This window comes from Microcaecilia unicolor, chromosome 10, assembly GCF_901765095.1.
Source record: "Microcaecilia unicolor chromosome 10, aMicUni1.1, whole genome shotgun sequence".
NCBI lineage: Eukaryota > Metazoa > Chordata > Amphibia > Gymnophiona > Siphonopidae > Microcaecilia > Microcaecilia unicolor.
Genome location: NC_044040.1, coordinates 196,368,691 through 196,396,208, shown reverse-complemented (window position 1 = coordinate 196,396,208; position 27,518 = coordinate 196,368,691). Strand labels below are relative to the sequence as shown.

The 27,518-nt window shown below is 41.4% G+C and overlaps 1 protein-coding gene across 1 annotated transcript in view; it reads right to left on the bottom strand.

Annotated features, from left to right (window-relative positions):
- The window catches only part of PRKCI (protein kinase C iota), a 63,789-nt gene that overhangs the window by 22,311 nt on the left and 13,960 nt on the right, over positions 1-27,518 (bottom strand). The window contains exons 2-10 of the mRNA XM_030216139.1: positions 27,296-27,417; positions 24,766-24,855; positions 21,033-21,083; positions 20,298-20,383; positions 16,333-16,470; positions 10,555-10,609; positions 9,818-9,876; positions 7,069-7,245; positions 3,110-3,207 (exon numbers count right to left, since the gene is read on the bottom strand). Of these exons, the coding sequence (XP_030071999.1) occupies positions 3,110-3,207; positions 7,069-7,245; positions 9,818-9,876; positions 10,555-10,609; positions 16,333-16,470; positions 20,298-20,383; positions 21,033-21,083; positions 24,766-24,855; positions 27,296-27,417 (876 nt within the window). The remainder of the gene's footprint in view (positions 1-3,109; positions 3,208-7,068; positions 7,246-9,817; positions 9,877-10,554; positions 10,610-16,332; positions 16,471-20,297; positions 20,384-21,032; positions 21,084-24,765; positions 24,856-27,295; positions 27,418-27,518) is intronic.

Genomic DNA, 27,518 nt, shown 5'->3' with positions numbered 1-27,518 from the left:
AACCATAGAAAGGCAGTATATCAAGTCCCATTCCCTTACCAGGTGAATAATCATGTGAAACAGGCACAATATGTGCTACAATTTGAAGCAAATTCAATACAGAATATGATGACAGGTAAGGCCCAATTAGACCCATCTAGTCTAGGCCTAGTTTATTTCCAGGTACAATGTCTAACTACCATACAAATTTTCTATTGTGCTACTAGACATATGCAGAGCTGTACATTGAACATGTACAAGACAGTTCCTGCTCGACAGAGCTTATAACTGATCTTTGCCATTCCATTGAGAATGGTCCCCCTCCCCCCCCAAAGCAGCCATTTTGAAAAAACAATTACTTACCTAGAGAGGTGTCCTCTGTGGACAGCAGGATGAAGTCCTTACAATATGCACACACTCCCCTACTGCTTAGTTACACAGCGTCATCTCAGTTCCTTTTCTAGCTTAAAGACATACAAGGTGAACAGAGTGTGTTATGCGAGGACTTCAATCCTGCTGCCAAAGGTAAGTAATCTGTCTTTCTTCAAGGCCAGGGAGGTAAAAATAATTTGATCTTGCCACAGGTTGCCTATAAGCAAAAAGGGATGACTAGAAGAAATGAACTGCCAAGAAAACAGTTTTCATTGGCAATAAGCTTCTTCCATTATTTCTCTCCCTCCTCCCCCCCCCCCCACTCCTTTTTGTTGTTGTTGTTGTTGTTGTTTCTAAATGAAAGTGAAAGGGACTCGCTATACCGGCTTTCTGTGGTTTTTGCAACTACATTCAAAGAGGTTTATGTAGTATATACAGGTATTTATTTGTACCTGGGGCAATGGAGGGTTAAGTGACTTGCCCAGAGTCACAAGGAGCTGCAGTGGGAATCGAACTCAGTTCCCCAGGATCAAGGTCCACTGTACTAACCACTAGGCCACTCCTGAAGGCAATCTAGCTGAACTTCATAAATGTGTGTCCTGGAAAGGCCAGAATTGAATCTAAATCCCAAAGAGATGCCGCAATACAGATCTGGCAACCTCCTACCTTGTCAGGTATTTCTTTCCAAACAATGAGATGTCAATACGTGGACGAACATCCATGACACAGCCTTGCAAATCTCCTCTCTAAAAGTAGATCTTAAGTGAGCTACCAACATGGCCATGGCTCTCACACTGTGAACCCTGACATGACCTCTAAGGTCATTCTTTTGTCATGCATAAGCAACAGAGATGTACAACTTGACCTGTTGTCTCTTTCATCCATCCTCCAAGCAAAATAAGATGATTAAGATATCAGCATCCTCAAAGAACTCCACTGGTTAACATAGCAACATCCTCAAAATCACTTTCCGTTGTCCAGTTCTGAAGATATTTGTTTAACTTGGATATTCAATAGTTGGTCCGATTCAAACCATGGGGGAAAAGAGGGGGGAGGGTTTCGACAAGGAGTCAGAGTCAGAAGCAATTCTGGGAGGAGTCTGAGTCGGTAAAAACATACCAACTCCAGCTCCAAAGCTCTTACAACATTATAATAATATATGGTACATTTTATACTTATATTTACCTGTACTTTTAGATCCAGGACAAAAAGAATGTAAGTTATATTTGCAATTAGTTTAGATTCAGAATAAAACACTTAAAGCCTAGTATCAGTAAGTGTCAGACAGTAGAAAGACAGAGGAGTTTGGTGTAACAATTCCATAGAACTGGTTGCCACACCTTTATCTGGCATGGTGCTCAGGTGACATGGAGAAGCAGCGTTGCCAGGGGAGGGCTCCTTTGAGTACAGATTATGGAAACGTTTTGGGTTCAAATCCTCCTGGGTCATCTGAGGTGTATCAATGACCTGGTCCCTTACACTTCGAGTGCTGTACACCAACCATTTGGTTATCGAGGAGATGAAACAATGCTCAATCTGGGGGTGTTTCACAGATATAACTACTGCCATTATCTGGAAACTCCCACTACTTGATCTGGCAAGGTTTAATATAGATGCTTCTTTGCTTCTGCTCAATGCTCAACATCGGAAGCCTTCAGTGTCCTGTGCAGCTTGAGTATTTCTTGCTGTTGAAGTCTGGTCCATGTTCACTGGCATGAATGAAAAGACAAACCTTTCCTTCTGATCTTCATACCATTTTAAGACATACATAACACTAAGAGGTTTCATGATCTGGGCCTAAACACTGCAAGCACAATCCATTCCAGACTGGATCTTGCCACGCAGTCCTCACTTCTTAAATACTTTTTTTTTTAAAAAGGGGGGGGCGGGGCAGGCTTCCTTCTATTTTATTTAATTTTTTCTCTCTTATAAACTACCTGCAAGCCCAAAAGCTATTGAAGCACTGTACATTCAGGTACAGTGGGAATTTTAGGCTACCACCACCAAACAAAATAGTGAATAAAAAACATAAAATCCACACTCACTGTTTCAGTAATACATCAACACATCCACTTATGAATTCTCAATCCTGAAATCTCACCACACTCATACCTCTACTCACAGAAAAAAAAAATGTATACCATATGTTTTTTGCTATGATATATTGCCCTTTAGCTTCTCGTTGTTTCCTTCCAATGTTTCAACGTTCTTTTCCATTGATATATTCCTTAACGATACTTTGATTTTGTCTCGTATAACTCTTCACAATGTAATCCATAACCAAATTGTAACAAAATGTATTTCCATCATTCATAATGTATTGTAAGCCACATTGAGCCCGCAAAAAGGTGGGAAAATGTGGGATACAAATGCAATAAAATAAATAAATAAATAAATAAATCAAATCACTCAGTTTTGGGGAACAAATTCCAAAGAAAAAATAATAAAAAAAAAAAGATTGTGAAGAGCCAGATATGAAAATATGCTTCAAGATATGTTGAAAAACCTATACATGAAAAATGCAAGCAGCACAAGCTAAGAGAAATAACAGCCTATGGAAATTTGAAGAGTGATATCCATTTTCTGCCTCAGGCCCTTTTGCAACTTAAAAGGATACAACTCCAAGGAGAGGTGGGTAAGTTATGTGAGAAATTCTGTCCTGCTGTCCACAGAACACTCACTACAGGTTCATAATTTGTTCCCTCTAGTTCCCCCCCCCCCCCCCCCCCAGATGCCGCTATTTGTTGGTTTTTTTTACCTGCTTTCTGTCTGGAAACAAGAATGTAGCCCAACAAGAAAAGGGTGATTAGAGGCCTGTTCAAACACATGTTTTTCTGTTTGTACCCAGTCGATATCCTAATGAAGAAGAAGAAAAAAAGAATTGGGATAGGGGAGAGTTATGTCCACCAAGGATGTTGACACAGTTCTCTTACATTCAGCTTTCTGTTTGGTTTTAGATGAAACTGAAGAATTTATGTTAACTCAATAGTGTAAACACATTTGCAGCTCTCAAGTGGACAGTAATAAAAACACATACTAGAAAGAACAGTAGTTATTTCTCGGACAAGCATGAGAGCTCTTCAGAGTCCTCCTACCTGACCATACCATGAAAATTTCATTTCCTAAACTGTGAAAATGAGAGAATCACAAAAAAAAAACCACCCACATGCGAACATATGCAAACGCTTGTACCTACAGTTTGTCTACTAATCCAGGAAAAGAAAGAAAAAATGGTCATATTTTTAGACTACAGAAACACCTTAAAAGGCATTTCTTTTAATTTGTTTTCCTACAGCAGCTCTGTAAAAGTCTAACGTTTCAGTATCACAGTGCCTTCTTTCAAGATAGCTTTATAAAAAATAAAGGCCTTAGTAAAAACAACCATTGCTATACAAAATTTTTTTTTTTTTTTTTAATTTTGGTCAGAGGATTTTTCATCAAGTGTCAGGAGTAGCTTGTGGGAGCCACAATGGCAAGCCAAGAACTAGCACTGATTCATTTGTCAGATTATGAACCATCTACCACCGATCAACAAGTACTCCAAAAAGAGTTAACTTTTGTTCCTACAAATCGATTACAGCATTTCCAGTTGCTGAAGAGTGGCATTAATTTTTTTTTTCAATTGAAAGAGAAAAAAGACAACATAACAGCCCCAATCTATGAAGCAAATTGTAGGAAGCTGTCACAAAAAAAAAAAAAATGGACATCGCAAGATAGCTATGAAAGGGAAGTACTACCAATAAGTGATTTTTAATATGCAGGGCATTGATTGGGGTGTCCCTGCTGCGGGGTCAACTAGAAGCAAGGGGATCTTGGATTCTCTACAGGAAGAATTGTTCCAGCAGTTCATAATAGAACCCACGCGGGATGGAACTATTCTAGACCTGGTGCTTACAAGTAGAGAGAGTGTTTCTGATGTTATGGTGGGTGATCATTTGGCATCTAGTGATCACCGAATGGTGTGATTTAATACTAAGACATGGAAGGAGAAGGCTTATTCAAGATTGAAGGTTCTAGACGTCAAAAGAACTAACTTTGTCAATATGAGGAAATACCTCATTAGTTGGATGGGAACAGCTGAAGGAAGTAGAACAGCAGTGGGCAAAACTGAAAGAAGCTATTTTAAAGGCGACAAACCCAGCTATCAAACATATAAATGGCGAGTGACCGTACTCACTCGCAAATGCGCAGTAGAGACTTCCCTCTCTGTCCCGCCCCCGCGTAAATACGTGATGACGGGAGCGGGAGGGAAACTGCGCGAAGCCGCCAACGTCACTACCGCTCCCCCCCCCCCCGAGGTCGCCGCCGCCGTCCCCCCTCCACCCAGCCCGAGCACTCTTTTCGGTATTGAACTTACGTCGGCAAAACACAGCACACAGAACAGCTGAGCTCCCGTCGGCCTTCCTTCCCTGCCTGTGTCCCGCCCTCGCCGACGTTACGTCACACGAGGGCAGGACACAGGCAGAGAAGGAAGGCCGACTGGAGCTCAGCTGATCTGCGTGCTGCCTGCGTTTCGCCGATGTAAGTTCAATACCGAAGAGAGGGCCCGGGCCGGGTGCAGGGGTGGTGGCGGCGACTCTGACTCCGGGGGGGGGGGCAGCGGCGAGGGGAGGGGGCCTTGCCAAAACCCCATACTAGCCCATTTTAACGGGCTCAACGGCTAGTAAAAGTACATAAATGTAAGCGGAAAAGAAGGCTGCTTTGGTTCTCAAATGTAGTAGCTGAAAAGGTAAGGGGGAAAAAAAAAAAAAAAGAGGTTAGCCTTCATAAATCACAAGGTATCGCAAAAAGAGGAAGGGAAAAATACCTTTAAAAGCTAAGAGAAGCTGGAAAAGCTGTCAGGAAAGCAAAGGTACAAATGGAAGAAAAGATAGCCAATACAGTAAAGCAAGGGGACAAGATATTTTTTTTAGACATGTAAGTGATAGGAGGAAGTGCCAAAATGGCATTGTGAAGCTCAAGGGTGAAGGGGAGGAATACATAGAAGCTGATAGATAAAACTGAACTGTTTAACAATTATTGCTGCTCTGTGTTCACAGATGAAAACATATGCTAAATGGGAGCAGATATGTGGTAGATCAGAAACAATACTCAGAAGACCGTGTTTGTGAGGATCTAGTTAAACTACAAAACAGACAAAGTGATGGGGCCTGATAGGATACAGCTGAGGGTACCAAAGGAACTTGGAGAAGTTCTGGCAGCTCTGTTGTCTGACCTTTTCAATGCTTCTTTAAGAGTCTGGAGTGGTCCCGGAGGATTGGAGACGGGCAGATGTGGTCCCCTCCGCATGAGGAGGGGACCATAGTGGCGAGTAAACTAATGGAAACGCTTCTAAAACAGAGAACTGTGAGGCAATACATTTGGCTTCCTGAGAGAGCTCAGGTTTTAGTCCAACATCAAGAAATCTTTCCCTTCATTTGCAGGCTGACTAAATACGACTTACTTACCCATGGAGAATAAATCTAACTGCTCAAAATGTTACTGAAAACCTTTATCAGCTTGAAGAAAAATTAGCTGTCTTTTTCAGTTTCTTTTACACATCCATTACAGGTGAGAAATAACCATATGGTGTTGGGAGGGGGGAGGAGGTAGAAAATCCTCAGACTCCTGAGCTATAACCAAGCTCCAGTTCACTTTTCATTTTTAAGAGGAACCTAGACTTTAAAAGGTATCCCCAAGTCAACTGAAGTTCAGTTCTCCAACTTGCTCAGGAGCAGTTCCAGCTGTCAGTCCAGGAGCCAAAAATTAGCCCATGAACCATCTGCTGGAGACCGAGAAATGCTGAGCCTTTAAGAGGTGAAAAACACAGACCTACTTGCTTCTCTGTCTACACCTACTGGTTGATGGGTATAACCCACAGGTTCTGTGCTGGTCTGGACACTAAGCAAGACAATTTAATTCTGTGAGCTTTGAGAAAATCCTAGTAGTAGGCTATTGCATACCTCTCCATCTTGGTAACACTTCTGTAGGGGTTAATCTATGACAGGCTGCCTTTTTTTTTTAATATATAAAAAAGGCAACCTAAGAGCCAGCTCCAATAGCGTAATAGCATACAGATGTTGATATACAAATTTACACCTGCTCCAAAGGTGTAAATTTGTGTGTACGTAAGATATACATACATAGCAAATCTTTCTCTGCGCCACTAAAACTATGCCTTTCCATGCACAGATGCAGGCATGCAATGTCATAAAAGTCCTTTTCCAAACATACATCATGCTTTAAAAATGGAAATAGCTTTAAAAAATTACCCCTTAAGGGCTATTCAGAGGGCAATTACTGTTTCCAAAGCTCCCCCAGTACTGGCTTGCTGTCCAACAAGTCAAGGGAGGTGTTAAGACTGGGTTCTCAGCCTATTCTTACAACTTAAATACTCATTTGGAACTTGGTTTAGAAAATCTATTAGTCCAGTTCTAAAAATCATATAGTGGAAAAGAATAAAATTTTACTTTTTGCTGTAAAACAAGCATTTCACAGTGACCCATATAGCTGAGCCAGGCAATGTGCAATAGAGATTAAGGCCCTGCACAATTATTCTCAATGCTTGAGAAAATTACATACATATTTTCACCAAAGTTAACAGAAAAGACAGTCCTGGGAAACAATCCCTTAGAAACAGGTCTCTGTGTCATTTAATTCTTGCATAATCTATTCCTAATCCCCTAAAAATGTTGGCTGATCCATAGATTACCCTATGTCCCAACACATATTGCTTACCTCATCATCATTGACTAATTCTTTTTTCACAACTTTCATTGCATAAATGCGATCGGTTTTCTTTAATCGCACCAGAAGCACTTTAGCGTAACTGCCTCTTCCAATAACTCGAAGCAGATCAAAATCCTGCAGGCCCAGACAGGAAGGAGCTTTTCCACTTTCCCGGATACTCAATTCCTATAAAGGGAGACAGTAATCCTCATGAAATGCTCCAGGACACGTCACCTAGTCAGGCTTTGCCTGTAGTTATGGCATTCAAGGAACTTAGCCCAAAAATCTACTTGAGAGAGACAATTTGATGTAACCTTCATTTCAGTTTAGTGTGTCATTAAACTTGGTAGTGCTGTGTATTTCATGAGAAGAAAATAGCAGTGCTACCTCTGACCAAGTTATGGATGCACAAGGCTGACGCGGAAGGCGCTTTCAACCAGTTCTGAAAAGCTTTCCTAAATTAAAAAAAGGATGAATTAGGTTTTTTAATGAACTGGACATAACTAAAAATGTCCATGTGATTTGTTTTCAGTGAATTTGATGGCATCACTTTCACCTTCCACAGCTGATTAAGTAAAGGTTTCCAATATCTACAGCAGTGGTTCCCAAACCTGGTCCCGGAGGCGCCCCAGCCAGTCAGGATTTTGGGATATCCACAATGAATATTCATGAGAGAGATTTGCATGCAGTAGAAGAAGTGCATGCAAATCTCTCTCATGAATATTCATTGTGAATATCCCAAAACCCTGACTGGCTGGGGTGCCTCCGGGACCAGGTTTGGGAACCACTGTTTTACATTGTATTCATTTTTGTATTTTGGCACAAAGAACTGAAGATTTAATGAGTTGGAATTGTTGCAGAACCTTGGTTATTCCATGTTTATTAGCAGAACAGGCAATTACTTGAGCCCAGTGGCTGAATTCTCTGTGTAGCACTACTATGTAGCCTTGTAATCCACCTAGTTGTTGGCAGAATAGGAATCTTTTAGATAAATACATAAATATACAGGATAACATATACGTTTCTGTAAAACAAATGACACAAATCAACTTAATATTGACTAATTTTGCATACAAAAAGATGGTAAAACTGTAAAAACGGGAGAAAAAACCCTCAGAACCCCACCTATATCATTTATATTATAGGATTTGATAGGTAGCAACTTCACAGGCGGGGGGGGGGGGGGGGGGGGGAAACTTCCATCCAACAGTTCAAAGCTCTATGTAAAGCTTCAATACTGGTAACCATAAACAGTGACTTTGTTCAAAGCAACAGGGTACTACCAACTAGTTTCACCATAAGGTTTCTTCAGAGTATAACAGGATCATCCACACCAGGTTATGCACGTTGTTGACTTCTTAGCGTCACTCGGTTCCAACCGAGTGATGCTATTATACAGGAACAGAATTATGCTTGTAAAGTGATGCATTACAACATTTGAATCTAAATGAAATGCTAGCCTTGCTGCAATGTTTCCTGTAGGCCAGTGGTGTAGCCAAGGGTGGGCCCAGGCCCACCCACTTTGGGCTGAGGCCAACCCAGTAGCAGCACACCTATGATGTGGCTGGCAGGGATCCCCAAGCCCCACCAGCCGAAAACTCCCAACAACTGTCCCTCCTGCATACCTTGTAAATAGCAGATCTTCGCCTGCAGAGAGTAGCGACTGATACATACTGCTCACACCAGCCCCACAGCCTTCCCTCTGATGTATCCCCCCCGCCTTTGAGGAAACAGGAAGTTGCATCAGAGGGAAGGCTGTGGGGCCAGCATGAGCAGTGTGTATTAGTTGCTGCTCATTGCCAGTGAAAATCTGCTATTTAAAAGGTATGCGGGGGAGGGGGGATGCTTGAGAGACCATGGCGTGCAGGCGAGAAAGGGCAAGACCATATCACTTGTGGGACAAGGCAGAGTTCTGCCCACCCATCGTGGGCCTAGGCCCATCCAAAATTGGGTGTCTAGTTACACCCCTGCTGTAGGCATACTGTTGAATACTACATAACAGCAAGGAACATTATAATCTTGCTAAATTCTGATTACCTTAGTGGCATAAATACAGCTGAAGCATCCCCCACACTGTGGGAACAGTCAAAAAGGGGGGGCAGTGAACGAGGACTGCAAGGGGAAAGGCATAGCATGACATACAGTGTACTTTGCTATAATAGTGTTAACACATTGGAGGAGATGGCAGACAATTTACCCCATTGGAACAGCAGGAGAAGAGCCTTAAGTGCACCATTTCCTGCTGCCACAGGGCCAATCTTCTGATACCTCAACATGGCAACTGAAGGTGGTGGTTAGAAGGCGGCAGAACAACATTATTGGAAGGAAAGTTCAGTGTTTACTGTGCTCACCTTCTGCCAGCCTCTACACAAGCTTTACATATCTGACATGGGGGGAGGCAGAGAGAAGGGAAAGGAAGAAAGGGGATGTGGATCCTAGCCCCCCTCCCAGAACAGAAGGGGGGATGACCCCTGCTCCTGTGCTAACCCAGTATTTGAATTTAAGCCACTGCGTCCCCCCAAATTGGGCTTGCAAATAATGACTATGGAATTAAGTGCTTGGGCACTACAAATGTTTTATTACATTGGACGAAGACCAAAGTAAAAAAAAAATGCACTGCAGAACTCAGACACTACCATGTAAGATACAAATAATACATTATTATTCAGCTTTTCTTCTAAGGATTTAAAAGGGATCTGTTAATTTAGTCTTTCAAACACTGGACTACAGAAATGCCTCTAAATACATATTGTTTTACCTCCTTTTCTTCACCAGTATGGTCCAAGTTTTCTTGACTTAATGATTTATATGGAATTACTAAAGTAAAAAAAAACCCACAATGGAATAAATGTAAATATACAGCGAATCAAATTCAAGCATTCATAATTCTTGCATTCTTCACCCTTGTATTTTACTTTAAGGAAAAGCATAAAACAAAAAATATTTTCTACCATTAAAGCAGGAAGGCTCACTCAGACTCTGGCTGGTAGAGCCAAGAGACGAGTCAACACAGGACTTCAACCTGCAAATGTACAGCCCAGCTACAAGAACAAACAGGACAGCAGCACAGACCAAGGAATCAAACTGCTTTACTGCATGAAGGATTACTGGTACCTGGTACCCCTTAAGACTTTTCTCAAACTATAAAATGAAGGCTGGCAAAAGCTCTTCATATCATCAAATGAGTTTCTTGGAGAAAAGCACTTGGGTCTATAGCATACGCAGCTTGCTTGTTGTCATTAATAGACTCAAGCTGATACTTTGGGTTGTTAAACATATTCTTTACTAACAGCTAAAGTGATATTCCCCACTGACAACAGCAACTGACGTTTTTGCTATAAATGATTGACAAGGAGGCATATTTTCAAAGCACTTAGCCTTCCAAAGTTCCATAGGTTTATATGGAACTTTGGAAGGCTAAGTGCTTTGAAAATATGCCTCAAGGTCACTTAACCCTCCATTGCCCCAGGTACAAAATAAGTACCCTGATCTTACCTGGCTCCAAACACTCTGGATGCATAGTTGGCTGCTCCATATGCATTACTGGCTCCTATAAACAATAGCACAGCATTTTAAATTCATTACAAAACAGACAAATTGAAGGATATAACTGGCTCACACAGCAAAGAAAGTTTATCCTTTAACAGGGCTCCTGAAGCAATAATAAAAACTAATACTTGGCTCAATTGGCAAAACATTGCACACTACCATGCATAAGACCTGGATCTGACACAAAAAATGATGCCAAAGACCATATGACCCATCCAATCTGCACATTCATACCAACTACTAATCTCTACTATCTTTCCTCTCCTTTAGAGATCCTCTAGGCTCGTCCTATGTTTTCTTCATCTCCACGGGAGGTTGTTCCACAAATCCACCAACTTTTCCACATATAAATAGTCCCTTAGATTACTCTTTATTCTAATTACCTTTCACCCTCATCCTTTGCCCCCTCATTCAGGAATGGTCAGGACCAATCTGAGCTGCCTGAGATTCCACAGGCACCTTGCAAGCTTCTCATCCTCTGCCAGGTCATGCCTTCTAAGAGAAGACATTTGGATCCTAGCTCTCAATGTGAATTGATTCCTCCTCCGTCCCCTCCTCATTCAGAGGCTGGGTTCTCATCCTTTTTCTACAGGCTCAGATGGCTGAGGACTTAGAGGAAGAAGAGTTACTTCCTGGGGAGACTGATGATTTGATGGCTTTTCAGATCTCACACAAAGAAGAGCTGCTTTCCTTTTATTACCAAGGCCTTGCAGGCTCTAAATATTTCCACCTCCGAGAAAAAGGGAGCTGTGGTAGCACATATGAGTTTGTCTTGTTGGGCAGACTGGATGGACTGTGCAGGTCTTTTTCTGCCGTCATCTACTATGTTATGTTACTATGTTATTCCAGAGCTTCCTTTAAATTAAAAGAGGGCAGCTTTCTCTGCATTTATGCTATGGAAGTATTTAAATGTTTATGATTCCCCCCTCTTCTGCCCTTCTTCCAAAGTATACATATTAGGAACTTTAAGTTTGTCCCCATATTTTTTTATTTATAACAGCATTTATATCCCACATTTTCCAAACATGTTTGGTTCAATGTGGCCTAAAATGGAAGATATCAGAGGTAGAGAATTACATAGTATTATAAGCAATGATAATAAAGTTTCATTTAAGATGAACATTACATAAAGGGTTACATTTGAGATGAAGTTAGAAAGCTTCTACTAACCTACAAATGCACTCAATCTGCAGCCCCTCACTACCTCTCTACCCTCGTCTCCCCTTACGCTCCTACCCGTAACCTCCGCTCACAGGACAAATCCCTCCTCTCAGTACCCTTCTCCACCACCGCCAACTCGACTCCGCCCTTTCTGCCTCACCTCAACCTATGCTTGGAATAAACTCCCTGAGCCCATACGCCAAGCCCCCTCCCTACCCATCTTCAAATCCTTGCTCAAAGCCCACCTCTTCAATGTCGCTTTCGGCACCTAACTATTGTACCTCTATCCAGGAAATCTAGACTGCCTCAATCTTGATTGAGTGCACTTTTTGTCCTTTAGATTGTAAGCTCCTTTGAGCAGGGACTGTCCTTCTTTGTTAATTGTACAGCGCTGTGCAACCCTGGTAGCGCTTTAGAAATGTTAAATAGTAGTAGTAGTAAAGGGAGTTACTTTTAGGATGATAAGTAGGTGATCCTTGTGATGCTTTATGACAGAGGAACATGGACCATTTTAGTTATCAGCATGTGGATGAACTCCATCTAGTTTAGATATCTTTTTCAAGGTACAGGCTTCAGAAGTGTGCACACTATTCTAAATGAGGTTTCACGAGAGGCACAACCACCTCCTTTTTCCTGCTGGCCATTCTTCCTATGTACCCAAGGATCCTTATAGCTTTTACCATCACTTTTTCTACTCACTTGGCCACTTCATGATCATCGGATAAAATTGTTCCCAAGTCTCATTCTTCTTTCGTGCACAAGAGTACTTTGGTTTCTATACTATATTGTTCCATTGGGTTTCTGCAGTCCAAAATTCATGACCCTGCATTTTGAACCATTAAATCTTAGCTGCCAATTTCTAGACCATTCTTCAAGCTTTGCTAGGTCCCGCCTCATGTTATCTACCCTATCCCGGGTATCTACACTCAGGCCCATATTTAGGGATAAGCAGAGAGCCAAACTTTTGAAGGTATAAAATACTTGGCTAACAGGGCTAATTCCACTTGCTTTAGGACCACGCTCAGGGTAGAAACCACCACGCCCTACTGCTCGCCGGTTCTTCTTAAATCTGGTCCTAAGGCTATCTGTACTTAGTGCTGCTCTGAAGTCAATTTTCACAGCCTCTGGGGGAGTGATAGTGGCCAGACTTTGGCAACGTATTAGTGAAGTTCTGGAGGGAACAACATTTTGTGGCCCTTCCTAAAAGCTGTCATTGTGATGGCAATATTGGGGGGGGGAAGAGAAATTTCCCCAGCTAGTTGTGACTGAAGGCCTCATAGTGCTGTAGCTCAACTGAGACTGGTTCTGGGAGTAGGAGAAAACTAGCAGGCCATTAAAAATATTTCTTCTCGGTATAATTTTGAGTGAAAATACTAATGCTACTAGAAGGGGGTTCTAAAACTTCTTCCACATGTAGTTTTCAGCCTTAAAAATGACCTCCCCCTCGATATTCAGCCTGCAGTAGTCAATCTTATTTTATAAATGGCGACTGCTGTGGGTTTTCATGCCTGGATATTCAGCACTGGGCCATACACAGGCCACCAGTACTTATCAGAGTAGCAACGATATTCAGACTGGAACCCGGATACAAGTTAAGACAGCTTTTTTTTGTATCTTCACTTTAAATTGGATAGGTAACTAGTTAGCACACTGAATAATCACTGCTAACCAGATAGCACCCAGCTCCACCCGCCACTATCTAGATCAGCACCCAGGGTAGTCAGTGGTAATCTTCTGTGCATTATATATGGATAATGCTGCTGAAAATCATGGTTGATCCCGCTGAGCAGCATTTATCTGTGTAGAAGCCGTTTCCACCTATATAAGGAACACCAAATATTGACCCTTATATATTTAGGGGCCTTTATACTAAGCTGCGGTACATGGGGCCCTGCCCTAGTGGCGGCAGCCGTTTATGCCAAGGGTCAGAGCCCCTTTTACCGCAGCGGGTGAAAAATAACCAAAAATGAAATGCCGTGCAGTAAGTTCGCAGGGAGAAGCATTTGCCTTCACCCATTGAGGTGGCAGTAAGGGCTCCGGGGATAACCGAGCAGCGTGAGACACTGCCCGATTACCGCCAGGTAACCCCCTGCGGAAATATTTTTTCAATATTTCTGCTAGTGTCGGAAATGGTGTATGCTGGTGGTGGAACTACCGCCGGCACCTGCGTTGGGCCGGAGGCAACCCTTTAGTAAAAGGGCCTCTTAATGGGCTGGGTTCAGTTCTTGGGAGTCAGATCTTCTGTTGCTCCTGTCAGCCAGGGCTGGGAATACTACAGAAATAGAGCACTCACAAACTCAGTGGATGTCCTACTCATTGTACACAATGACCGGGGGGGGGGAGGGGGAACTGGACCCCAGCGTTTTCCCAAACATCGCGAAAACATGCTACTGCAGCAGAAACGTCTGTCTGAAATTTGAGACTTTTCAGAGTACTTTATTATTATTTTTTTAACAGGATGGAACCCCAGTTCATCGAGCTCACAAAACAGTTGAGCTCTTAATTAATGAGACCCCAGCTCAGTGGTGTCAAAGGAGGACACCTTGAACACTATTTTGTAACAGGTCCCATTTCTTTCTGTACACTGTGTACAACAGGATTCTGGGCTTTTAGTTTGGAAAGCATAGTAAATAGAGGAAAAATCCCCAGGTAGCTGAAAATGATGGCTAGTGGTACTGTAGACACGGACTGGTTTTCACCAAGCTGAAAGTCTAAAGGAAGAGCAGGAAACTATTGGGCAACCTATCCCCCCCCCCCCCCCCATTTACTAAGTCGCCTGTGCGAAAATGCCGAAACAGCCCATTCAAAATGTCGGCATTAGTACACCTGTAGCTACTACTACTACTACTTAGCATTTCTATAGCGCTGCCAGGGTTACGCAGCGCTGTACAAGTTTAAACACGGGGAGGGACAGTCCCTGCTCAAGAGAGCTTACAATCTAACGGTAACATACCACGTAGTCAGTGTAGGTAACAGGAATGGAGAAGGTGGTTAGGCGCCAAAAGCAAGGGAGAAGAGATGGGCCTTGAGTAAGGACTTGAAGATGGGCAGGGAGGGCGCATGGCATATGGGCTCAGGAAGTCTGTTCCAGGCATAAGGTGCTGCGAGGCAGAAGGGGCGGAGTCTGGAGTTAGCGGTGGTGGAGAAGGGTACAGATAGGAGTGATTTGTCCTGAGAGCGGAGGTTACGGGTGGGAACATACGGGGAGAGGAGGGTAGAGAGGTAATGGGAGGCAGCAGATTGAGTGCACTTGAAGGTCAATAGGAGAAGCTTGAACTGTATACGGTAGTGGATTGGGAGCCACTAGCACAGCTTAGAAAACAGGGATGTATATCTCTATATCTATATACACACATACATGTATGAAGGAATAGCGGAGTGGAGGAGTAGCCTAGTGGTTAGTGCAGTGGACTTTGATCCTGGGGAACTGCGTTTGATTCCCACTGCAGCTCTTTGTGACTCTGGGCAAGTCACTTAACCCTCCATTGCCCCTGGTACAAAATAAGTACCTGAATATATGTAAACCGCTTTGAATGTAGTTGCCAAAACCTCAGAAAGCTGGTATGTCAAGTCCCAGTTCCCTTTCCTTCTTTGAGATTCTACATGGAATGTTGCTACTATTTGAGATTCTACATGGAATGTTGCTATTCCATGTAGAAGCCTACCCTTGCAGATTAGCAATGTGGCCGCTCAGGCTTCTGTTTCTGTGAGTCTGACGTCCTGCACGTACATGCAGGACGTCAAACTCACAGAAACAAACGTCTGCGCGGCCCCGTTGCTGATCTGCAAGGGCAGGCTTCTACATGGAATGTTGCTAGTGGAGGAGTAGTCTAGTGGTTAGTGCAGTGGACTTTGATCCTGGGGAACTGCATTTGATTCCCACTGCAGCTCTTTGTGACTCTGGGCAAGTCACTTAACCCTCCATTGCCCCTGGTACAAAATAAGTACCTGAATATATGGAAACCGCTTTGAATGTAGTTGCCAAAACCTCAGAAAGGCGGTATGTCAAGTCCCAGTTCCCTTACAAACAAACACTTAATAATCTTATTCAACACAAACAACTCAGTCCAGTAGCATGTGATATCAGACTCATTTGAATTTTGGCATTTTAGTTCCAATCATTTATCCAAATCAAGAGAAATAAAAAGTTTATTACAGAAGATGATGCTCCGTACTTGTTAATCTGTTGTAATTAATCATAATTGCAACAGAAACTGAGGCATACTTTCAAAGCACTTAGACTTACAAAGTTACATAGTAACCTATGGAACTTTGTAAGTCTAAGTGCTTTGAAAATGAGTCCCACTGTCTACTTAGACATACTATAATTCTGGAAAAATTCTTACATCTCAGAGTTTTCCAATTCACTTAAAGAAAAAACAAACTGGCTTAACTGCTCATTCTCACACCCCAGGGAGAAATCAAGCCATGAGAAATGGAACAGAAGAGGGAGAACATTCAACAGACCATTCATATTAAGAGACATCTACTTCATACAAGAAATCAAATATTTATTTTGTATGGATTGAAAAATAGAGTTACCGGACTTATAAAGTCTCTTACTGGTAAGGTGTGGCGTCCACATTCTATGCTGACAAGTTTGTGACACTTCTTGTGAACGAGTAGCTTGCAATTGATGCATTTATATCCTTGACGTCCCAGACCCCATATTCTATCTGTGCAGATGGCACAATGTGCTCGCTGAAAAGAGAAAAGCGGATGAGATCAGCCCAATCAAACATATAAACGGCGAGTGACCGACTCACTCGCAAATGCGCAGTAGAGACTTCCCTCTCTGTCCCGCCCCCGCGTCAATACGTGATGACGAGGGCGGGACAGAGAGGAAAACTGCGCCGCCGAGGTTGATACCGCTCCCCCCGCCCGCCTGAGATCGCCGCTACCGTTCCTCCCCCCCACCCGGCCCGGGCCTTCTCTCCGCTACTAACACATCCATTCGCCGGAACGCAGCATGCACATCAGCTGAGCTGCCGTCGGCCTTCCTTCCCTGCCTGTGTCCCGCCCTCGCTGACGTTACGTCACAGGAGGGCGGGACACAGGCAGAGAAGGAAGGGCCGACGGCAGCTCAGCTGATGTGCGTGCTGCGTTCCGGCGAATGAATGTGTAAGTTTAGTAGCGGAGAGAAGGCCCAGGCCAGGTGGAGGGATGGCGGCAACTCCGGGGGTGGGGGGGGGGGACGGTAGCAGTGGCGACCTCGCGGGGAGGGGGAAGGAAAACCCCAATACGAGCCCGTTTTTACGGGCTCAACGGCTAGTCATTTTATAAATGTGCACATCCCAAGTTTGCATGCCTGATTTACTTTAAAAACCAGCAATACCTGGCTAGTGAATTTCAACTGGGGCTGCTTAGATATATGAATAGTTTGGTTAGATTTTTTTATTTTTATTTTTTTAATATGTCAAATGCCTTTACGGAAGGGTCCTTAATTTTCACAGATCAACAATAAAACAAAACCACAGCAAAATTGGCACAAAATTGATCCCAAATTCATTTTTCAGATATGTGACTCATCTTACCAAGCACTCGAGGCAAGGTACAAAGAAACTTAAAATACCGTCAATGCACAAGTAAATTTTCACAGTATGTAAAAGCAATAAAAAAAACCAAAACAACTAAAAACAATTAAAGCAACATAAATTAGAAACAAAGCATTGATTCGGACTATTTTAAACCGCCCGAAACCTCCGTTCACAGGACAAATCCCTCCTCTCATTACCCTTCTCCACCACCGCCAACTCCAGGCTCCGCCTCACCCTATGCTTGGAACAGCCTTCCCGAGCCCTTACGCCAAGCCCCCTCCCTGCCCATCTTCAAGTCTTTGCTTAAAGCCCACCTCTTCAATGCTGCGTTCGGCACCTAACTCTTACCTTTCAGGAAATCCAGACTGCCCCAATTTGACTGCCCCTATCAGACTAACTGTTCACGTGTCCTTTAGATTGTAAGCTCTTTGAGCAGGGACTGTCCTTCTATGTTAAATTGTACAGCGCTGCGTAACCCTAGTAGCGCTTTAGAAATGTCAAGTAGTAGTAGTAGTAGAGTGAAAAAAGAACAAAAAAAAATAGGGAGGGGGAGACTGCATTTTAGTTTGCAAAGTTTGTTTTTTGGTTTGTTTTTTTCAGCTTGATGGAACTATGTGACCATTTGAACATCAGTGTATGGAAAACAGCTATTTCCAAAACTTTAAACAATGATGAACAAGAGTGAGAGAGGGAGGCTAAAGACAGTCGGAGAAAGAAGACAGCCATGTGGAATACCACAAGACAAAGGGAAGATAGAAGAATGGTCACCATCCCAGTCAACTAAAAAAAAAAAACATCTGAGAAGACCGGAATCAGCTTAACAGCAATCTCAGGCTGTTATTGAGATGGATATGGGGGAAGTCACTGCTTGCCCCAGAATTGGTAGCATGGAATGTTGCTAATTGGGTTTCTGCCAGGTACTTGTGATCTGGATTGGCCACTGTTGGCAGCAGGATACTGGGCTAGATGGACCATTGGTCTAACCCAGTATGGCTATTCCTATGTTCTTATGACACGCCCGTTATGCTTAACCTAAGTAAGCAGCAGAGGGGAAGGGGGAAGTTATCAATATGGCCTACACTAAGATGGGCTATTTTACTGTTAACCCAGGTTATTGACAACTAGGTCTCATTGCATAAAATAGAACCTATGCTAAGATAGTAGTAAAACAACCTAAGTTGTGCTATCTTAACGATAACCCAGAATGATAACATTTCCCTCCTAAATGTTATGCTCATATCCAGGAGCACTATAAGGGTGTCCATCCCAAAATTCATGTGTGGGCCTCGTTTAACAACCCTACTAATGTGGTCCCTGTACTTCAGCCAGGTCAAAAGTCTGAATGTCTAGTGTCAAGGCTATTGGGTATTTTTAAGGAAGACAACAAATTGGCACAGAATTTTCTCAGTAATCATAGGCTGGACACTGGGCAGAAATCAAACAAGGCTGAGGGGTCTACAATAAATAAATATAGATATATATGTATTTATTTACTTAATTTTTATTTTTAGACATTGAATTCTAGCTTCTTTCCAGCTTTCTGAACATGACCCTAAGCCAGACTGGCACTCACCACACTCTATGGGGCTCATTTTCGAAAGAGAAAAACTCGTGGCATAAAGCAGCATTTGGACGTTTTTCTCACCAAAACGTTTAGAACAGTATTTTTGAAACCCATTTTTCAGACTTTTTCTATGCAGTTCATCTGCAGAGTGTCCAAATCTCAAGGGGTGTGTTAAGGGCGGAATTTGGGTGTTCTTAAGACCTGGATGTTTTTCAGCCATAATGGAACAAAACAAAAACATCCAGGACAAAAACTAAGACATTTTGAGCTAGACCTATTTTAACAACTAAGCTTCAAAAAAATGCAATAAACGACCAGATGATCACTGAAGGAATAAAGGACTGTCCCCCTTCCCACCCCACAAAGATGTCAAAGAAACAGTACATAACAGCCTGTGACAGCCTTAGATGTTATAGCCAGTCCTACCCGAGCAGTAAGCAGGTCCCTGGAGTAGCCTAGTGGTCGGTGCAGTGACCTACAGAGAAGGGGGTCCAGGCCCATAATCCACTCTAACCATTACACTTGTGGTGAAAACTGTGAGCCCTCCAAAACCCACCAAAAACCTTCTGTACTCACATATAGGTGACACTTGCAGACATAAGGGCTATTGTAGTGGGGTACAGTAGGGTTTTTTTTGGTATCACTATACAATATAAGGGAGCAACGGTCAGATGGGTACCTGGGAGCTTTTATGTGAAGTCCACTGCAGTGCCTCCTAGGGTGCCCCACTGCTCTGCTGGGATGTCTGTGTGGCCAGTCTACTAAGAATGCTGGTTCCTCCTACATCCCAATGGCTTGATTTTGTGCATTTTCATTTGGCCTTTTTTTTTTTTTTGAAACGGGATCAAAAAGATAAATGCACAGAGCACAAAACCATCTTGCAAGTGGCCATTTTTGAAAACAAATATAGGCGTTTTGCTGTTTCAAAAATGACCTTTGCTATTCGGATTCTGGACATTTTGAGCAAAACATCCAAAGCTGTCACATCGAAAATGACCTCCACATTAGACAGAAGAGCAAGTGGCAAAACGTCATCCACAAGACAGACAGGAAGTAGATCAGATGGAGAGACAGAGAAGATTATTTCTTCACTAACATGACAAAGTCAAACTAGATATTACAAAATAACTTCCTGGTTTCTTAAAATACTGCACGGTAACTGTTCACACTAATCTTTGGATAATCTCTTCAATAGTCCCTTTCCTTATGTGTCCTTCTGTCTGTCCTACCCTTATCCTTATTGGTCCTGTCTGACTGTCCTGATTTAGATTGCAAGCTCTTTTGAGCAGGGACTGTCTTTTCTTCATGTTCAATTGTGAAGCGCTGCGTACGACTGGTAGCGCTATAGAAATGATTTATAGTAGTAGTAGTAATATTGTATCATTCACCACTGCAAATAGGAATTGACCATATGCAATAAGTCTCACCCTGTTAAATCTCTTTGCTTGGAAAGTATGGCCATTTGCGCAATACAGCTTTCTCCAGCGGCGTGCACCCCGCCGATAGATGGACTCTAAGGCAAAAAAAAAAATTTGCAGATTGTAATATGTATCTGTTGTAGATAATCTCACAACTTTCACATTTTAAAACCATGTTTTACATATAATGTTTTTCTTTCTATATTTCACACTTGTGCTTTATTTTCATTTGAAATAAACCTAATGCAGAAGATCTGATAAAGGAGTAACTCTCCCACCCCTAATGTTATTCTCAGTTACTCCTTTATCAGATCTTCTGCGTTAAGATATTTCTTGAAATAATGCACAAATAAAAAAAATAGTCACTTCCACCATTAATGCCACATGAACCTTAACTACAAACTACAACTGCAGTACATTGCTATTTAATTAGATTTGGAAAGCTACTTAGTATTTGGGCTAGACAACGCTAAACAGTAAAATGAATGGAGTGAAAAAGCAGTGGCCTGAAAACAAGCATTACTCCATTTCAGCGGCTGATTAGGAGATAATGGAAAACAGCCTGACTGGGTTTTCCTGTAATTACATGCATTATATTTTAAATGCATGGAGAAAGTTTATATCTGTTCTATATTATATATGGCACTTTTGGATACTGTCATAGAAGGTTCTTGTATTTTGAATTTGTGCATTGATATCTTTAAAGGCCTGGAGAAGATGCAAAATATAGGCAAACCTACTTACTGTCTTCTCCTGAACAAGGCATCCCAGGTCTTTCTGGTACACAAGGAAACACTGCCAAAAAAATAAAAAAAATAGTGTCAACTTAAAAAAATGTTCAGCATAATTAAAAATCGGTAACACCCACACCACATTAAGAAATGTTTTAATGTGTAGTAACCTTCGTACACGAAAACTTTAATGCATTATGAAAAGGAAATAGACGTAAAGATTTATGACATTTATATCCCATATTGTCGGGTTCTATGTGGCTCACATTGAGCAGAAACATTTGATAACCACTCCTAGTTACATAGAACAAATGACTGCCCCAACTTGACATTTTGTCCTTTAGATTGTAAGCTCCTTTGAACAGGGACTGTCCTTCTTTGCTAAATTGTACAGCGCTATGTAACCCTAGTAGCACTCTAGAAATGTTAAGTAGTAGTAGTAGTATCAAATCCAAATAGCATCAATTATACAGTCAAATTATGAAAAAAAAGATTGTAATAGTAAGAAGAGAGTATGATGTAGTCATGAATATACAAACAGCAGATTAAATATTGGATTGGTTGCTGCTATCAACGATAAACAATCTTACCAAATATGTTTTTAGCAATTTACGGAATACAAAATATTCAGTTGTGTGATGTAATTGCTTAGGTAAGGAGATCCATCTCTTAGTACATTCATAGGAAGAATCCAGCAGAGTGAATTGTTTTATATTTAATTTTATTGCAGTGTGAATAATGTAAGACAAGGAAGACTCTAGAGAATTTCTTAGCGTTACGCATTGGCAATTCAATAAGGTTCTGTATGTAAGACGGAGATAGGCCATAGATTTGATAAGCGAATACACATAATTTGAATGTGATTCATGCATTTATTGGCAGCAAATGTAATTTTTTGTAGTAGTAGATTTGATCTAGAGTAACGGGAAACTCCAAGTACAAGGCGAGCGTCCATGTTCTGGCCAGTCATAAGTACATAAGTCTGTAGATTTCTGGTTAATGAGGTTTTTAGACCTGCATAGATGGCATTGCAATAATCGAATTTAGATAATACTAGTGAATGAGTTAGGGATCTGAAGACTGAGTTTGGATTTGAAGACAATGGACACCACTTTGGATACTTGTGGCTCAAACGATAGTTGTTGATCAATTGTTACTCCTAGGATTATCAGATTGGACTCCAATGGGTAGATTATATTGTCAATGGTGAAGTTTTTCCAAATGTGTTGGATGATAAGGATTTATTATTATTTGAAATTTTGGTTTTTTCTCTATTAAATTTCAATTTTAAATTGTTGGCCCGTGTTTCCATTAGGTCTACTCCAGATTTGATTTTTGTTATGATTTCTCTGATGTCATCTGCAAAAGGAACTGTGACATCAATGGTGTACATAAAAGAGTGAAAATCAGTTTGATTCAGTAAGTTACATAATGGTGCCATCATTATATTAAATAGAACGGGTGAAAAGGTGAACCCTGGGGTACACCGCAATTCGGGGACCAAGGGAAGGAGATAAGGCCTGATATATTGAGACGCGAAATCCCTTAAACATTGCCACATATTCCAAAGTGGTCTAGTAGGTTAACTAGGATGTCATGATTAACTGTATCAAAAGCACTGGACATACCGAACTGTAAAATTATAATTTTTCTATCCTTACGCAGTTCTGCTCTGAAGTTTGCTATTAGTGTACTTAGGACTGTCTCCATACTATAAGAAGGTCTGAAGCCGAATTGACAGAAGAGCATCTTCACGCTTGTATTATCCTATATAATAATTCTCACCTCCAACGTTCTAAAGTAGCTGCCTGTGTCCATGGCTCCTGGAGTTGCTGAGCTAGGCTCCGTAGCCAGGCTGACGTCACTCACAGTTGATTCCCAGGCAGGGGGAGGAGTAGGGAAACATGCGGAACAACTTGCTCCGCGTGTTTCCCTACTCCTCCCCCTGCCTGGGAATCAGTTGTGAGTGCGCCGCTCAAACACCCCCTCCGCACATCACCCAAGCCCCCCCCCCCCCGGCACATCAAACACCCCCTCCCCCCTGAAGCACATCAACCCCCCTCGCCACCCGCAGCTGCCACTGGTAACGCTGTCCGGCCGCTGTTGCTTCTCCTGTTCAGCAGCAGCAGCCGCTACAAAAAGAAAAAAGTCATAAATGTTTTTAACCTGAAACGCGGCACTGTAGACCACCATCAGGCATTGGCTCTGCAGCCGCTCCTTCTCTCGCCTCCACGTCACTACCCCTGGAGTAAGACCCTGGAGGAGCGCAGCGATGTGAGAGGCGAGAGGAGGAGCAGCTGCAGAGCTGACAGCCAATGCCTGATGGCTGTCTACGGTGCCACGTTTCAGGTTTAAAAACATTTATTGCTTTTTTTCTTTTTGTAGCGGCCACTGCTGCTCAACAGGAGAAGCAGCAGCGGCTGGATAGCATTACCAGTGGCATATGCACCCACAGAAAGGTATAGGCGCGTTAGCATTTAACACGCCTTAAATTTACAGGTGAGTTAGCATTTAACACGCCTTAAATTTACAGGCGCTTTAAAAGCGCTAACTCACCTTAGTAAACATACCCCTTAGACTTATAAAGTTCTGTAGGTTTCTATGTAACTTTGTAAGTTTAAGTGCTTTGAAAACGAGCCCCTTAGTAACTCTCAATTTATAAAAGTAGGAAATTTTATATTAAACATCAAATTCTCACTTAAATAGTACAGAATAATGTATTGTTCTAATTTCCATTTATCAAAATTGTTTCTAGGAGTTAAATTGCACAGTTTAAAAAGAAACTGCGTAGAACCGGCCGGGGAGGGGCCCAATACCCCATATTTACTTGAATAGCCATTTGCTCTGCCCTACAGAACCAAAGTTACAGTATTTTTTATGTATGTTTCTTGTTACCTGCTTAGTTTTGTGATACAAATTAAAAAAAAAAAAAACAGAAAAAGAAAAGAAATAACCCAGGAGATTCAACTCCCAAAACTTCCTTAATTTGTGTTGACTTGGCGGCATTTCCTAATGCTCTTTTGGGTTCCCAGCTGAATTGGAGCAGGGCTAGGATATGGTGCCCCAGCTTTCATTCATAATTACCCGACGTTTTGCCCTCTATGCCATATCCTCTTGCAGCTTAATTTAGAGCAATCAAGCACCAGAGCAACAGCTCCTTCTGGAACCCTTCACTTGCAAACCCTAAATCCAGCCAGTAGATGGCACCACTGCACAATGACTATAGCTCCCAGCACCAGCTACAGCATTTAACAGGTCTCAGCTTATTATTTACCACAACCACAGGCCCACTTGCTGTGCAACATTGCATACTCTGGTACTGCTCAGAAGCTTAAAGGATGATCAGAGGAACAAGGAAGTCAGGCAAATACCTCAGGTACACAGTGAGGCACATGTGCAAAAATTCAAGTGACTCAAGTACTGAGAAAAGAACATCCAGATAAACCAAGACTGGAAAAGGTGCCTCTACATCATAATGGGAATTATTTTTCACCTTAAAAGACTTGCTGTGTCCCATTAGTCCTCTTCCAAGGCTAATTCAAAACACTAATATGGCATCACAAAACTACATCAGTCAATCACCTCGCAGTCTTATCACACTAATGAGACCTATTATTGCCTGTATGTTTACAAACACATAAATGGAGAAACCAGTGGTATAGCATCTATACTTAGGTGCACTGTGCAGCAGTATATACATTAAATTTCAAAAGGAAGAATAATTACGGAATAGAAAAATCACCTACCATGAATTAAAAGCTCTGAATCTTTGTTTAATTCATACAATCGAAAAGCTTCTTCTAGTTCCATCTGGGAAGAAACCGTGCATGGGTCTCCTAACATTAAACCACAGAAAGGAGGTGCATCAGATTTTCAAGGTAAATCAAAGAACCATCACAGAGACGTCAGTAAAATGCAATGTACACATCAGGCAGGACATGTCAGTTTTTACTCAATAGAAAAAACATTTGCATGGCCCGTCATTTCAGTGCTCATAAAGTAGAGGAGTGTGGTAGCCGTGTTAGTCCACTCTTAAGGTTATCAATAGAAATCAAACAAAATAAAACATGGAAAAGAAAATAAGATGATACCTTTTTTATTGGACATAACTTAATACATTTCTTGATTAGCTTTCGAAGGTTGCCCTTCTTCATCAGATCGGAAATAAGCAAATGTGCTAGCTGACAGTGTATATAAGTGAAAACATTCAAGCATTACTATGACAGCCTGACAGGGTGGGAGGATGGGGGTGGGTCGGAGGTATGCATGGGGACATCAAGTGATTAATATATTTCACAGCAGTGACTTTACTTTTATTCCAGTTCTCTCTAACAGAAGAAAAGTTCTGGTGTAGGTCCAGAACAGCCAGGTTCCTTTATAATATATAACCCCTGGACAGAGCTAGGAAGTTGGTTTAGCCAGACTCCTGTAAACGGAACCTGGGAATTACTCATTGGGTAGCTTTGCCCAGAAGAGTTATTCATCTATAAATGCTTACATATAAATGCTTACACCCCCATCCTCCCACCCTGTCAGACTGTCATAGTAATGCTTGAATGTTTTCACTTATATACACTGTCAGCTAGCACATTTGCTTATTTCCGATCTGACGAAGAAGGGCAACCTTCGAAAGCTAATCAAGAAATGTATTAAGTTATGTCCAATAAAAAAGGTATCATCTTATTTTCTTTTCCATGTTTTATTTTGTTTGATTTCTAGTGCTCATAAACAACTTAGACCTGTTTACAGAATACTGTAATTCGAACCTTTACATCATAAGCACAGATAATGAATTTAGTTATTGTAAGACATTTGAGAAAGTAATTATTTGCCAAGACATTCAGACACAAAAGCCTTCACAGTATATAAAGAAAAGGATGTCTAATATGTTAAGTCAACATGCATCACGCTTTTAACTCTTCCAGACCCTAGCTGTCTTCTTAAAGCAAGTTTTCTTGGGTGTGCCTAAATAACGTAAGGTCATGGGATGTTTTAACAAAGCAAACGAAGAGTAAGGAAATCATAGCGATTTAATTTTGCAACTGAACTCTTGCCATGGAGAAAAATGTTACCTAGCACCTATTCACTCCAAGTTCTAACAAGTCATTCTGCTGAACCAAGAAGGGTAAGTTAAGGAAAATCTATACCCGAAAGCTTCAAGAGCAGGATATGCTCAAGGGCAACTGAGTTTTGAAAAATATTGTGTCTGCGAAGCAGATCAGAATTACAGCAAAGCCAAGTTCAACTTAAACACAGGACAAAGGAACAAATACAAAGAAAAAAAATATTAGAGAAACAAATACTCGGGTAGATGAATGTATCCATTTCATTCGATCTCGTTCCATTTTCAGCTCATGAACAACTAATCCACTGTATGGGCATAATTTACTCTATATATATTACTGGGGATAAATATTTAAACTAGAAGAACAGATCCCAAAACTATATCACAAAAAACGTTCTTCCTTTAAAATATTTAATTTCTTTTATTACAATACATATATCACATAAAACCACTTATTCTGTGTAAGTTCCGGAACTTGCCCAGTCACACCCTTCACTTCACCACCCATTCACATAAACCTTGTGTGGGCACATTTCTATATATCCACATGCTCCCCAATTGTTGTTTCCTCAATTTCAAATCTTCCACTTGTGCTCCTGCTTGATGTGATTTAGAAGATTTTTATGATTTATAAGGACTATAATTTGAACCTTTAAGGACAATATCTAAGACACAAGTGGAAGATTTGAAATTGAGGAAACAACAATTGGGGAGCATGTACACAGATTGTGGATATATAGAAATGTGCCCACACAAGGTTTATGTGAATGGGTGGTGAAGTGAAGGGTGTGACTGGGCAAGTTCTGGAACTTACACAGCATAAGTGGTTTTATGTGATATATGTATTGTAATAAAAGAAATTAAATATTTTAAAGGAAGAACGTTTTTTGTGACATAATTTACTCTAGCCATCTAAATTCCCCTAAACATAATTGATGAAACCTGAAATTTCAAATTTTTAAATAGATGAATTCAACTTAAATGATTAAAAATCTACAGGTCTTCATGAATTGCAACGAAGACTGCAGTTTAATTATATGCTGACCTAAATTTAAAAAGGTATAAGATATAGGCAATATGCTAACTGGATTGTTGTATTAATATATTTTTACCTTTATTTATGACAAGCGTAGGTTTGGAAGACTAATGGAAAACTCAGAGCTTTTCATTCCTAAAAGAAAAACTAACTATGTGAAGGGAGGAATATGTACCTTCTTCATCAATCCACTTCATGGTAAAAAGCTGCTCATTGTCAAAAGAACACATGTCTCGAACCTCAGTGCATAGTCCTTCGAATGAGATGGAAGGTTCAAAATGTGTTATCATGATGTCACTAGAGAGGGGGAGGAAAACCAGATTACAAGAATATAAGATTAACATAACTTGTAGTACTGAGAAAAACAATTATAGTACTGAGAATGATTTCTTTTCACC